Raw genomic sequence first — 16,015 nt, forward strand, 5'->3', positions numbered from 1 at the left:
TCAAGAGGGTAAGTTGTTATGGGAACATTCAAAGGGGTATTTTAACATGGGTCCATTTTAGGTGGTATTGCGACAGGGTACGGTCATCGTGGAGATTGTGTATACTGTGATGTCGGGATGTGTACATTCAAAGGGGTATTATACCTTAGGTACATTCAGGGACATAACTTTATGGCGGGTACATTAATTTAGAGGATCTATTGATTAACATTCAGTGGTTATTTTATTTCTGGCATGTTCCGCCAAAACCTATACACTCTCCACTGAAGACAATTGCCGTACAAACAGAATTAAAAGTATACATGCGCTTCCATCAATTTTATTGTACAATTAAGATGAGGCATACGATGCATTTACGAGATCTCAGTGGTGACTTCCCCTGCTCAATTTATCAACCACGTTTTCTTTTCGTGTTTTTCTGTTCTTGGTCCAAATTTGGACTGCCACATATGCGTGTCTTGTCAGGAGAGATGAGGTATGCGGGTGTGGTACTGTCTGTGTGTTTTCTATTAGTACATGCTAGGGGTTATCATTGACTAGTAATCGAACTACAGTTCTAGCAAGGCACAGGCGTGCGGGGAGGGAGAGGAAGTGGGACTAATGTGTGAGGAAGGGACAGTGATATGAGGCTTTCGTTAAACTTTTTATTTTCCTTGTAGATATTTTGTTTGTGTGTGTGTGTGCGTGTACATATTTGTGTATATCATTGTAACATACATGTTCAGAGGCAATTCTAGATATGTGACATGAAAACTTTATGTGGCTAGTAAAGTTTATATATTTCCTACCCCCCCCCTCCCCTTTCTTCTCGATGGGATATGACCTCTTTGAAGAGGCACTCCCTGTTCGTACTCACAAGGTGTCATAACATTACATTAGTTAACCACAGAGAAAAGTTATCGCGGATTTTGCATGAAAACAAAGAGACACGAAAATAAAGGACACATAAAAAGATCACGTGATATCTAACTTTCACCACCTGTAGAAAATATTTTCGCAAACTTTTGAGGAAAAAAAAAACAAAACAAAAAACACACACAGAAATATATAGAAAGAAAAATGTTGTTGTATGAAAATTGAAAGGGTGAATAGTTTGTTTTACATTACGTTTTAATATGAGAAAACATACGGTAGATAATTCTAACAAAATGACGTTTAACGTTTTTTTTCTTTCCAAATAAAAATCAAAATGAAACTATAGTATAGTATAGTGTACGAGAAGTACATCGAATAGGAATGCTGTCTATAACCCAATAATATCTGTGTGGTAAACAGACGTAAATTCTGGAAAGGTATTACTCGTGGTTCAGTCTAACTGCAGTGATTTTAGTAAATAGACAAAATTGATTCATCCTATCTAAACAAGCGAAAAGTTTCGTTACACTTTTCATTACTATTGCCTCTTTTCTTTATACTTTTGCTTTAGTGAAGTCATTTTCAGGACTACTTTAATTAATTAGCTTGTTTAATTGTATCCTTCATGATCTCAATTAGAGATCCGTTTATGCTGCCGTCATGGCTTATTAATTACTTATTGTTTTCATAAACTGCTATATGATCAAGCCTTATTAAACAGCTTACAAACGTTTATCAAGGATAGGTCGTTCCCTATGGAAATATCTCCTTTTTTTTTCCCCCTGGTCTTTTCGATGAAATATTTCAAGTGCCATCTTTTAAACAGAGCTTCAGTTTAAACCAAAAACCCTTCCTTTATATAATCTATTGTCTCTCTCTCTCTTTCTCACTCTTAATTTATTTATTTTGATCACTTTCTCATTCAATGCCATTTATTCTTTGGTCAACATGCTAACTCTTGTTGTCACTTCTTTAAGTCTCATTTGTTTCATCAAATGTTTCTGTGTTCCCCCTTCAAATCACTTCATCTTTCTAAGCTAAAACAGAGAAGATAAAGAAAAGAAATGTTGAATGTATCTTTTACTATGACGACCAAAACAACTGGATTTCTAACTGATGTATGTACTTGAACATAGATAGCAAATACCCTGAATAGAAACATGTAAAACTAATTATCAGAGGATGGCTAACCCTTCTTGATTTGTGTGCTTTACTATAAATTCCAAATAGTTGGAAGAGTGGGGGGGGGGCAGGATGATTCCCGGGGGGCCACAATTAACCACCCTACCTGAAGTTGAATCTTTAACTATGAGTATGCTATGTGTATTTTTTTAAAGTATTGTAGAAACAACAGTTCATTAACACCATGGTGTCAGAGGATTCATGTCTATTGAAATAGAAAAGAACATTGATATTTACCTCATAAATATTTCTTTATTTGAGTTGATAAATAATTTGAAGTATTAACGCATAGCGAAAGGATAGAAAACTCCTCCCCCCTCCACCCTCCCTTACTTCCAAAAGAGTTCTTTGTTGGAACATGGGCCAGCCATCTCTGCACCATATGACAAAATCACATTTTGCTGTCCAGAGAAATCACAAAGCCCATTCCAGGCATCTCTCTCTCTCGCAAACACAAACAACACCGAATGTGAAATTGAAAACTTAAAGTGATACATACTGAGAAATTAATATATTTTAAAAGAACACAACAATACTTTTTCAAGTCGAACATCTGTCGACAGAAATATTCTACGGAATCAAATTACGGTCACTAACATTTCTAACTCCAACAAGCAATTGTTGTGGTTGTTTACTGCTGCCCCCAAAGCAATTACCTTTAATTGAGATATATATTGTTTTTCCAATCGTAACCAAATTTCAAGATAATTTGCAGACTACAAACCTCCAGTAATGTACTTCAAAAAGAAACCTTTAAGCAATGTTTAAGCCTGTTAACATTTGGAGGTATTAATGTTGGCGTTTTACTGGAAGGCAGAAGGTGAACATATTCCTGTTCTCCGAGCCCCATATCCATCTGCTACTATACACCACAATAGTAACTTAATACTTTACTACATATATCTGCAAGTTTTTTTGTGCAATGACTATATCTCACATTTCCCATTAAATATAAATGAAATGCATTTAAATGACGATGTTAGATCGTACCGATTCTTTAAGATATTGATGTATTTCTTTTGCGTAAACTGGTATTACGTTTCCCTATTTACATAACAAAGACAAATCAACAGAATTTTATAAAAATGAAAGCCAGGATAAATTTCAGAGTAATAATTAAAGTAATTGCTGTAGTAAGACGTCAAATAAAAATGAAGACATGCTTGATGTTAGACGACTAGCAAAATAAATCCAAAATACACTTTACTACATTGTTCTAATTTTTTTTTGTTTCTATGAGAATTAACAGAACAACAACAACCCCCTCCCCCCACCAGCCCCTCCAGTTTTGGCTCCTTTACTTCCCCTTCATTGGGGGAATAAATCGCCCAGCTAACAAGGCCACCGGTGTGAATCCAGTTCTGGTCAAATGATGCTTTTCCAAAGAGAGGTGATAAAAATGTGAAAAAGTTGTCATCAGTGATACCAAGTTGAAATTTGAGTTGAGTATTAAATATTCTGAAGGTAAATTAAGCGTTGACTTCCGGAAATGTTGTGGTTTTCAAATACCTCGCAACCGTCCCATGGATGATAAAACTTTTCAGGGACTGTTTCTTGAAAAGAAGATATTGCGTACAATTGCTGGACAGACTACATATTGAATTGAACTCTAAAATATAATAGCCCCCAAAAAAAAGACTCTTTTTCAAATTTATTATAAGATTCTTTTTTTCTTTCTGTCTTTTGTTTTCTTTTAGAAGGAGAAGCATAATACTTTTTGAGATTCCACTTAACGTATGACAGTTTGGTGAGTGAGCCAACATTACCGCATTACGCAAATATTTCTGATACAAAATAGCCATTGGATGGAAAACACAGGTGGTTTGAATAGAGGTTTGGCAGTAATATTGTAAGACATCAAATAAAATTTTAGAAATATCAAGCAACCAGATAGTAAAATGGCAAAACTTTTATCAGAGTTAGCCACACTTAGATTGGAGTCAACAAACCAATCTTGGTTCCTGTTTGACTAAAGCTACATATATATTGCCAGTAGGTACCAGTGGGTAACAAATTCAAAGCATGCTGCAGCTTTAAGCAAAGTTAATGTGAGTACAGTTGTTAAATCAAGAATTTTGTGACAAATTAAATCTGTAAGGTTCCCCCCTCAAAAATGCAGGGAAGAATAAAGAAGAAGCAATAAAATAGAAGCCAATATCACTTCTTGGAAAGTACAATCACATAGAGCCCTTACAGAGGTACTTTTTGAACGATAGGTCACAAAAAAAAAAACAACTTGATCAACTCTCAACTCCAGTCCCCATTAAATCGAGACTGTAATCGTGTGATCTTGATGGTTTTATATCTAGGAGTTATCATATGTCCCTTTGTAAAGGAATAAATACTAGCCCTGGTCTCAGTGACCAGGTTGGTGAGCGATCTACTGTGTATCTGAAAAGCCGAGAGGCCAAGACATGTAAAACAGAAATCTTGTTTTGCTGATCCATTAGCCACCATCATCACAAGTGAGTACTATCACTTCATAAGTTTTATAATTTCTTTAAAGTTAATGTCATCGATATAAACTTTTTAACACAATTTGCTTCTAGAATATGAAATTGATATTAACTTTGAATGTTTCTTTTCTTTTTTACAACACATTTTCATCTATAACTCTATTTTATGACCGATAAATTTGTATTCATCTGTATTAATCGGCATCAAATCTGTTTCCACTTCCACGACCTTTAGGAGGTCGACCGTATAGCTAGCTACCACATAATGCTAGATGTTCTCCGTTACTAGTTGGAGTAAATGTTAAAAAACATCAGACTCATGCATTCAATATGTAAATAATGTAAAATAAAAAATGAATATTTCTTCTACAAAGTTCCCTGATTTCTTGTTTGCACCTACGCATCCTAAGAACTAAGAAGTCACTCTAATACTTGATATTCACGACCTCCTTAAAGTGTTATCTTTAACGATGGTTACAGGTAAGCCAACAGTCTTAAAACAGGCATAAATGCTTAGACGAAAAAAAAAGAAATATACAACAGAAAACTAAATGTGAAATTTTAATTTAATATTTTGGCAATGGCAAAGAACTATTTGTCTTGCAGTGAAGATATTAACATAAGTATATCCAGTGCTCTGTCAACTGGGTAAATATCCAGTTGTTGGTAAAATGCTGTCATTCATATCATTGCTGGAACACCTTGGTTTCATACAGATGTGCTCAATAATGCCAAAGTTTCAATGATATTTATTATCTATGAATATTTATACAAATAAATGAATATGCAACAAATAATATAATTTTCCCCTGTTAACTTTTTTATTTTTATTTTTTTTGGATATAAATTTCTTGTTTGCAAGGAAACTGGAAACTTGTCTCACAACGTTAAAATAAATTTGTTAAAAAAGAAAGAAAGATGTGGGTGTTAATATAGAACGAAACTAAACATTTAAAGAATGGAAACGAAAAGCCTCTCTCTTTCACTCTCTCCTGTAAAATTACATCCTTCCTTCTCCTCTTAGCTTTGCCATTGAATTCTGTTCCTATGGCAACAGTTGGCGTTTACACTGTACCGAGCAGAAGATGTAATTCTGTTTAGGAAGGAATGATTGGTTGATCAAGGTCTTCTTGCAGTTGGAGCAGTGGAAGCAATCCTCACAAGCATGCCAGTGGAGTTCCTCATAGGTGACCCTCTGAGCCCCTGCTGCAATCTTCTGTTTACAGCTGTTACACACCTACAGAACGTAAAAATATGCGAGAATAGCGATGAATGCCACAGAGGCCAATCACAAAAGTGTGGTTCATTTCAGAGTTTATGCAACAATAGAATGAGGATAACTAAACAATAAACACATCAGCTTTGATAGGTATGTGGCAAACTGAGCATATAGTTGAAGACAAGCACATATTAAAACATAGTTTCTCAAACATGCTTATCTAGAGAGATGAAAGAGGAATTGTTAAAATTTAAATGTAAATTTATGACCAGAACTGATGAGGGGAATTCCTTGTTTTCATGCTTCATGTAACTTCTACTATTGACAAAGGCACTTGAATACCTAAACAATTCATCCATCCTGGGAAAGTGACTTGGGAAATCACTTTGTAGTCCGACATGAGTGGTTTATCCGTAGCATGCACTGAGATGGGAAACCAATGTTACCGCTAAGTAACATGTTTTTAGATACTTCATTAGTGAGTAAACAACTTGATTTTTTATTTAATAATACTGAGATTTTAAAGTATTGATATGTCTGATCACAGTCTGCGAGAAAAAACAGTGCATTTTATATAATGTTTGCTTTAATATGTGTATTAAATAAACCCCAAGAATAACAGTTGAAACTGTGAAGGTCAAAAGTACTACCCTCCAACCTGCTAGAAAGTCTATTGATGGTCAGTCACGTTCACCAAACGGGCCGCACACCGGCCAAATCCAGCCCTCGAAACCTAAGATCATCTCCCACAAACTTGAAACTATGTGAACCCTTGAAATTAGGACCTTATGTTTGAGCACCCTACTGGTCTACCCTGCAAACTTGCTCAATCTAGTTACAGTAAGATTTTTGTTCTTTTCAGCCCTTTGGTCCAACCAATGTTTTGCTCTGACTTTGACAGAAAATTAATTAAGAACCCTTGTACTGTTTACCCTGTTCACCCTACTGCTCCTTACAGCAGTAGTCCAGTGGTTGTGTACAGTATAAACTGTATGTCAGGATCACACACACACACCAGTTAACAATGCTGTATATTAAATCGAGGTGTAAAAGATGGGTTTGACAGAAACTAGTACCACACACTGGTAGAACTCAACAACCAATTGAACAGTATGGCAGATGCTGTGTGAAAATTGCTAGATGTTGTTGGAAACTGTCACACCAGGGAAAATTCACTAATAGCTTCACTTTAAAGATGCAAAGATTGGTTTGAAAGAAACTAGTGCCACACCCTAGTAGAACTGAAGAACCAATTGCTGTACGGTAGGTATATTGTGTATGCACTGGTATTGGTAACACATATCGTTACTTTGTAACTGATGTTGTTGGCCACTGTAACACAAGGAAAGCTTGACTGCTTAGTTGACCATATGTCAACATGTAAAGATTGGTTCGTAAAGTAACCCAGCCATACCTACAACCAGGTAGAACTAAAATAGACTAAAATAAAGATTGCTATAATGCTATGACTGTGTGTGCAGTGTTATATTGTAACATCCAATCATTACTTTGTTACTGATATTGTTGGACACCGCAACATGAAAGTAATCCCAGCCATACGCCCAGGTAAAAGTCAAATAAAGATTACTATAATGCTATGACATTGTGTGTGTGCAGTGTTTACTGGTAATAACCAATCATTACTGTGTTACTGATATTATTGGATGCTGTCACATCAGGAAATATTGGCACAGTTGAAGAGAGAAAGGTCACATCTTCAACAGGTAAGTAATTACAAAGAACCAAACAGAATGCTATATAGACATCTGTTGATATCTTGTTCTCTAAATAGTCATGTTGCTATGGATACCTGACACCTGATAGCAGAGGTCACACACCACACAGAGTTGTTATATTTTTCATCTGGACATGAACTTCTAAGGTCACTCTTTTTTGTCTTTCTGGTTATTTACAGAGAGAGGCATAAAAAACTTTCATTTATGATGCCTGATTGACCAAATGGTCACAAACTACAGGCATCCAGCCATCAAGAGTATCGCCCCCTGAAATCCTTTCCACCTGATACAAAGCAGTGTGACCTACAATAAACAACTAGGATTATTAAGATATAAGGATGACAGGGAATTCCTGAGCCAGATAAACAAGCAGAACATCTGTCTTTTCTAAACCTAAGGCACCATGTTTATTTAGTCCAGTCTTTTTAGCAGTTTGGATCATTGGTCAGATTGCTCCCAAAATGTTGATGTGTGGAAACTCCTAGCACTTTCCCAAAGTATTGTCCAACATTGCTCCCCCATATTGTTGACTGGCATGATGGAGGGGGTTCACCTCAACCATTTAGCTTTAGTTCGGAATAAAAATGGTCTGGGATTAGCGGAAAAGCAGAATTTTTAAATGTGATTTAAAGAGGGTGGCCAGTTTGAAGACTGTTTAACATATTTTCATATTTTTTTATATTTCTGATGTCATTTTATAAAATTTTCAAAAAGGAGACTGAAAAAGGCACCTAGGAATAACATTAACACTGCAAATGTGTGCTACCCCAAAAACATTCGTTCCACAGCATGAAATTCTATTTAAATCCAGTACCTTGGCGAATAGCTTTTCGTGGCAAGGCAGGCAATACGGGCGACCATTCTTGGCAACATAGCTCTTGCCACCTAGCTGATCGTCGCATTCGAAGCAGCAGAAATGTTTCAAGTGCCAGTTTTGGTCCTCGGCTTGAGTGTAAGATGAGGCGAAGATCAGCTGTGAAACAGAAAGTGTATTTATCAATGAGAACTGAAACGAAAGACATAGGCTGCAAACAGGATAACTTTACAATCAAAACACTGATATTTTCTACGACACGCAACCCTGTTTATTTTAGTCGACGGTTTGCAGCAAACGATCCCACCTAATTCCTCAAAGAATGTTGATTTTCTCAACAACTCTTAGTTTTTCTTACTTACTTAATAGCTCTCTAAATTGAAGGTTTCACTTCAGTCGATGATATTATCTCACAGATACGTACATATACATACTACTGGGAGGCATAACATGGAGTGCTTGGATTTTCACAAATATGCAAGGCAAGTCAACTCAACTATCTCTATTGATTTAAAATCAGTGAAAGCTTCTGCTTATAACATCAGTGAAAGCTTCTTATAAACTTCTAAGTTGTTAATACCTTGTTCTTCACAGTCATGATGCAAAGCAAAAATGTAACCAGGAAAAGATCTTTAGCAAAATGATAAAGTTGCCTTATTATTATCCTTGAAGGCAAGATATTCATAATTTCTCAATTGGGCAAATGATTTGACTTGGAACAAATCACGCTGACCGTTACCCTACTGGAATATGATACATACAGATAATACACTCACCTCATCACAAGCAGCGCATCTTGGTTTGTGGAGGTCAGAGTAGTGACGGCCGCAAAAGATCTCGTCGTCCTTGTAGAAGTAGATGAGGTCCACCAAGAGTTCGTTGCAGGTCTTGCAACGGAAGCAAGCGGGATGCCAACAGATCTCCGGCCCGGCACGCTCCGCAAAGACGGCCACATCTCCACCAGTCATGGGTTCTGTACACCTCTTACATGTCTGCAAGACAGAAAGTAAATGCAATGAATGAAGTACTGTGAGTAGATTACAGAAGATAGACCTGTACAGTGATCAACTTAGTTGGGAGATCTGTAGGGAGATCAACTTATCAGTGTGGATTGATAGGATTGATAGTGGGGGACCTGTAGGGTGATCAACGTACCCATATAATTTTATCTGTAGGGAGATCAACTTATCAATGTGGATTGATAGTGGGGAACCTGTAGCGTGATCAATGCACCCATATAGTTTTGTAGTTGGGAGACCTGAAGTGTGATCAAGGTACCTACATAATTTTACAGTTGGGAGACCTGTATGGTGATCAACTTTCCCACCTTACTTCATAGTTGGGAGATCTGTTGGGAGATCAACTTATCAATGTGGATTGATAGTGGGGAACCTGTAGTAGCGTTGTGCAGGATCCCGGTAGTCAAGTGAATCCCGGTATCCCAATATTGACTAGTCCCGATCACAGTGAAATGTGTTTCTACTACCGGTAGTGGGAAAACAACCGGTTATTACATTCGTTTATTACTACGGGGGCTTCCACAATGTAATTTATAGTTATCTTTCGCTACTTTTTTAATTTTTAAGAGCTTTTGTATGAAAGATGGATATTGTACGTATTGAAAGTATATTTTCTGGAGTAAACAATAGCCAGTTAACGATATAAATAAATCTCTACTATTCTTATACGTGTATGTAGTTTATAATCCCGTATTTACGTAGCCCCTATGTTACATTCTTATTGTCTGAAGTTTCAAACATGTGGTGACTTGTTGATAGTTGAAAACTTTTCATTGTGAACTTTTGAACTTGAAGGGTTGCCCTATTCCAATATCATGGAATAGTGGGGAACCCCCAATTTCTGTTTGTGTACGGATTACAAGTTTAATCCACGTGCGAATGTGTTAATCTAATATCATACGTCGAGTATGAATGAAAGATGGTGTGGGTTGCTTTTTTCCAAGGTTTGTGCTTTTCTTTTGAAAGTGTATGTTAAAAAACAAAGGCCCTAATATAGCGTGTTATTTTTTTATTTTTTATAACCGTGCATGTAAGAGTATGTACATAGCCTAGGCTATGCATATTGAATGTATGACATTGACAGTCTCATAACTAAGTGCTTTGAACCATAGATGAAAGTTGAGGAAAATCCCGGTTGTAGTTACCATACCAGATTCATGTTGCAACACTACCGGTTGTGTGAAATTTGCACTACCGCACAACCCTAACCAGTAGGGTGATCAACGTACGCATATAGTTTTATGGTTGGGAGACCTGAAGGGTGATCTACTTATCAATGGAGCTTTAATGTTGGGAGACCTGTAGAATGATCAACTTTTTCATGTAGACTGATAGCAGGCTCAAAAGAGTATTAAGTTTATCTTGTGTATGTAGATAATCTTACCAATTTAAATTTCTCATTGCAAAACAAGTTGACAGTAAATGGTATATGGAGATGGTAGAAACCCTAACCGGTATATGGTATCAAATTCTCCTACTCTAGATTATCTCAGGGAACTCTGTCATTCATGTGAGGGGATCGACTTACCCATTTGGATTTAGAACCGCTGGCCTCTTTCTGAGTGGCAACACTAGCAGCTGTCTGTACACCTCCCTAAAGAGAAGAAAAATAACTCATTAATAACTAATTATTACAACAGTTTTACATCACATGAAAACAAGCATTCCAAAAACAAGAAGAAACTAAAGCACCAATGGTGCAGTAGCTCATACCAGATTGATCATTTGGACAAGTGTTTCATTAATATCTATTGCTATCTGTAGGGGAAGAAGCAGTTGAAGGTTTTCATAGATTGATCCCTACTGACCCCTAGATGACCCTTAACTAAAATACAAAATATTAAACAGTCAATATGACACACCTGTCATGAATCAATATCACCAACTTTCATTAACAGCCATTGGTATCTTTAGAAGCATTTTGGATATTTTCAAAACAATGACCCCTAATGACCCCTAGATGACTTTTGACCTCAATTTATCAAACATTTTTGATGGTCCACCAGCTTTGGACCATTGTGTCAAAGTTTCATCCAAATCCATTGAACCATGTACAAGAACAAGCAATTTGAAGAATTCACCCTAACATTGACCACTATTGACCCCTTGAAGGCCTTTGATCTAAAAATCTTGAACACCCTATAGGTACCACCAGTCATAGACGATTATGACTAACTTTCAGGAATATCTATTAATATCTGTAGGAGAAGAAGCATTTTGCAGATTTTCACAAATTGACCCCTATTGACCCCTAGATGACCATTAACCTGAAAATCCCGAACATCCTAAATGTCCCCCTTCCCAATGATGATTGTGTCCAAGTTTCATCAAAATCCATCAACAGCTGTACGAGAAGAAGCAGTTTAACAAGCGTGAACAGACGGATAGATAAATATAGAAAGCATGATTCCAATAACTCAACCAGCACTACATGCTGGTATGAGCTTAAAAAAACAGGAACGTGCAGTGACAACAGGAAACTTAGAGTCTCAGCAAGAAACAAACAAGCAAACAAACAACCGACATTGGAAACTATTATCTTCTCACGAGGGGTTTTAAGTCGAATCAAAGTCTACCTGATAACAAAATATCGCATGGATTGCAGAGTGGCAAGTTAATACAGGAAGACTGTTCATAGTATTTTCAAGGGAAGAGGGAGCAGAACGTATATCCTACCTCACGTATTAGAAGGCTATTTACCATTGATAAATTTATGCACTCAAATGCATCTTTTACATTTCAATTTATGAATAGGAGTTTCACCCTCACCCTCCCCTTTACCCTAATAAAGAGATGCTGTATGGGGAATGAAGGAATGCTCCGACATGGGGGGGGGGTGTGTCCAGTGTAATATGTACCCTTACAATTCAGTATTCCTGAGACTGATAGAATAACTGTTTTCACAAAATTTGGAAAACAAAAAAAAAGGAGTAGAAAAAGAGAAGATTTTAAGATTAAAGCACAACTTTCAACGGTATATGGTGAGTAACAGGAGATGCCACTTGCTGAGCTGATAAATACCAGGGCAAATGTTAGAAGAAGAATTGAAACATGCCAGCGACTTTTTCAAGTCAATCGAAACCCACTTGTTGCAACTGGATACAGATCTCTTACAAATACTTCAGAAGTTTGCTAGAGGTCTGACAAGGAATCAGTCTCCTATGTTGTTAATCCAATTCACTGGTAAACCTCGCAGCAGGCTTTATGAACTCCAATGTTTTCATGGTGTATATTGCAGCGTTTGTGTCTTGTGTAAAAAATATATTAAATGCATTATGCGAATCGGGAGGTCGTCCACCATGTTTGAACACACAGTGATACAAAACTATACCAGTTTACAGACTTTGACCACGGGGTAGAAAAAAGACGGGCAAATCCATTCCATGCAAACTGGTCATAGATGTGAATATCCAAACAGGTCGTCAAAGATGAAACAGTGCCTCTTATTGGACGAATCAAACGTAACTAGGGCGTGACAAGAAAAGCCCCTGGGGCTCGGATCACTTAGTTAGGAATAGAAAAAAAACATACATGTGAAATATCGAAACAGTCACTTTTGACAACCGTAAGAAGTCTTGACTCACAAGAAGGAAGTCACGTCAATATAGATATTTGATATATTTGTTTTGGAATTATAAGGAGTACTCAGAATGGCCACACGTACCTCTGACCTGGGTTTGTTAATTTCTTCCACTTCTCCGATGCCGATTGCTTGGTCCTGTAGGAATAAAAAACCAAACAATCAAAATCAAAATTGGTCAGAAACTATCTGATAAATATGAATTTCAGATATGAAAAAAAGAAAAGAAAAACATACTAATGATAACAGATTAAGAGAACAAATCCTTAAACAGGGTAATCTAGAAATGCATTTGGACAAAAAGTCCCAAATAACAGTAAAGTATCGCTCACTTGAGAATTGCTTCTTCCCATTATTATTATCTATAGTAGAGAACAATCTATTCACCAAATGTCCATTGGTGACCACTGACTGTGTGATAAAATATGGTGCGACTCCACGGGGTACCCCTTTGCAAATGATCCTCCCAAATTACTTCCTGCTTGACATGGAAATTGGGAAATTTTATTAGTTATGGTACCTTCCTCCCCTCATTCAACAAACCTGTGCGATACACTGGGTGTCACTTAAGCATCGAACGACCCAACCCCCCAAAAATAACGAGAGATTAAAACGCCTTTTCCTGTCAGATAAATTCCAAATGCGATGTTGTTCCCTTTAAGAACGATTCATTTATATACGACAGTACCCTAGTGAGTTAGAGACACAAGTTTATTAAAACAATTAAGTGGTCGTGGAGTGATATATATTCACAACATCCTTGTCCACAAATCACCAGAGGCAAAAATGGTGGTAAACAACTTTTCAAAATTGTTTTTAATTACTTTAGGATAGGTGTATTCCACTTCTGAAATCGTGCAACAGGTCTCTGTTGTGCAGTACAACAATAGTTTCATTGTTCAGCAATTGTCCAAGGTACAAACAATTGGTTCCAAATAAATAATAAATAAATAGATAAATGAATGAAATATCTATAGTCCACAGAAGAGAGTATAATTGTGAATCCAAATGTAAAGTACACAGTCCTATCGAAACCCAACAAGATTTTTCTTTATCCGTAAATAATTTTTCTGAGCCGACTGAAGTCTTTCCTCTGCTGCAACTGAGTGTGCCATGTCTACAGGTTACTGCTGTTAATAGACATGTATGTGAGTGCTATTTAAGCTGCGATGACGTACACCTGATCAATCTTGTTTATATTTTGTTGTTAATAATTATCCATTCAGCTTCAAAGTAAAAGACAGGATATTTCACAATAGAACTGAAACCATGAATGAACTCCACAGGGGGTAGCAGTGTTCTTTTATCAAAGGGTGTTACTGTAACCTTAACAGATGACGTCAGAGTTATTGTTGACTTGTGAGGACTTAACCCACTATGAGTCAAAGTTCCTTGAATGAACAGATAAGGCAAAATTCTTTACATTGCATTATAATACAACAGTGATGACATAGCATCACCACATAATAGCAAAACTGTTACGTAGACAAAAAAAAAAAAAATTATTCTGAGAAATGTTTAGAACTAGTATAATGTTTGCATGTGAGATATCTGCTACTTACAGCATATATAAACCAACAGTCAATCAATTTAAAAAGTTGGCAAATCACATGCAAGTAATGAATGCAGGTCAATACAGTCAACTATGTACAGTTCACAGGTTTGCTTTAATATGCAAATACAATAATAGGATATATCTGAGTGGCTGCATGTTGAATGGGGATAGAAAGTTAAACACGTCATAGTTATATTTTGTCGACTCCATACGATAAAGGGACAATTATTCTTGAAATATTGCACAATAGTCCTGATAATATTCCTGGCATATTGTGAAATTCCATTACTTGCAAGAATTTTTTGTTTTTCTTGTTCTGAGAAAAGTTAAAGATACTATATAGTAAACAATTGTTTGCGTGCAGTGAGACATCCGGTTTTTCTACAGCAGCGGTCAACGATAGTCAGCAAAACAATAAACAAACTTGGCATACCGCTGTAATATATGCACAAACACACATATATATGGCTGAGCTTTCCAATAGCCAAGTATTATGAGTGTACAGTGGGTAATATAGTCAGCCTACATGCTTGTTTATCACAACAATATGATACAGTTGAGTGGTAGGCATGAATGGGGCTAGAAAGTTGAACTAATTTGGGTGGGAAATAAATACTGAACAATGGAGTTTTTACTGTGGTTGTCAAGAAATGTACTTTCAAGGGAATTGGGCTTTATGCAAAGCAAGAGAACATGCAGTACCATCAAATCGATATGAACAAAATTGAATAATGCAACAGTTAAATCTCAAGTTTAAGGAGAGCTCACTACACATTTTGTTAAGACCTTTAACACCTGCACAATGTGTTCACATTTTTGCCTTTCCCAGAGTCAAGGACCACGAAACACCACCACCACATCAAAATAGTGTGGGCTTGTTTCGTGAACTGTAAAGATTAAAATGAGTTGAGAGTAAGCAATATCATACCTCACAGACAATACCGTTACTACAAACTCAACGATGAAATATAGGCCTATTCTAATCTCCCCTTTACAGAGCAATCCCCTCTATTCATACTGAGTCCATTTCCTCATGTTACCATCATAAAATCTGGAGTAAATCAATTTACGAAAAAGTGGAACTACTGTATTCCTAACCCATTATTTTAAGTATTTCACATGGGAATTAGGATTAGAGAAGAGCGCATTGTGTACATTGTGTAAATTGGGAGTATGTATTGCTGAAATTTTGCCTTTAATTAATCAATCATAAACATGCATATCATAATTTCTTAGTACCTTGTACGACTGAACAAACTCGTTCATCTTCTCCTTCTCCTTCTCAGTGAGGTTATGGCAGGCCTCTGTGTGTTGGTCGTGATCTGGAAGCTGGCGCTGCATGGCTTGGTTACGAGTCTGCGCTCCGGCGGTTCCCCGGATGGGCTGACTCTCCTTGGGTAGACTCTCCATGTAGCGTTGCGCCTGAGTGAGGAGATGACCAGGGAAATTATGCGTTAATGTTGTACCATGTCAGATGATCATGTAGGCGGTTGCAAAGACCGTGTGGGGCAAAGGTTTTTTCATCTTGAATTCTTGTAAGCAAATATGGTGTGTGTTGAATCTACAGTGAGGTTTACCAAAGATGATAAAAGTCAACAG

At 36.8% G+C, this 16,015-nt stretch overlaps 1 protein-coding gene across 3 annotated transcripts in view; it reads right to left on the bottom strand.

The window, feature by feature from the left end:
- Positions 1-959: 959 nt before the first annotated feature.
- LOC139960967 (testin-like) overlaps positions 960-16,015 on the bottom strand; it is a 73,971-nt gene continuing 58,915 nt past the window's right edge. For all 3 annotated transcript variants that reach the window (XM_071959705.1, XM_071959704.1, XM_071959706.1), the window contains exons 4-9: positions 15,656-15,838; positions 12,946-12,999; positions 10,810-10,875; positions 9,039-9,254; positions 8,263-8,421; positions 960-5,730 (exon numbers count right to left, since the gene is read on the bottom strand). In XM_071959705.1, the coding sequence (XP_071815806.1) occupies positions 5,539-5,730; positions 8,263-8,421; positions 9,039-9,254; positions 10,810-10,875; positions 12,946-12,999; positions 15,656-15,838 (870 nt within the window). In that variant the 3' untranslated portion in view covers positions 960-5,538. The remainder of the gene's footprint in view (positions 5,731-8,262; positions 8,422-9,038; positions 9,255-10,809; positions 10,876-12,945; positions 13,000-15,655; positions 15,839-16,015) is intronic.

The sequence above is a fragment of the Apostichopus japonicus genome, chromosome 20 (assembly GCF_037975245.1).
Source record: "Apostichopus japonicus isolate 1M-3 chromosome 20, ASM3797524v1, whole genome shotgun sequence".
Classification (NCBI taxonomy): Eukaryota; Metazoa; Echinodermata; class Holothuroidea; order Aspidochirotida; family Stichopodidae; genus Apostichopus; species Apostichopus japonicus.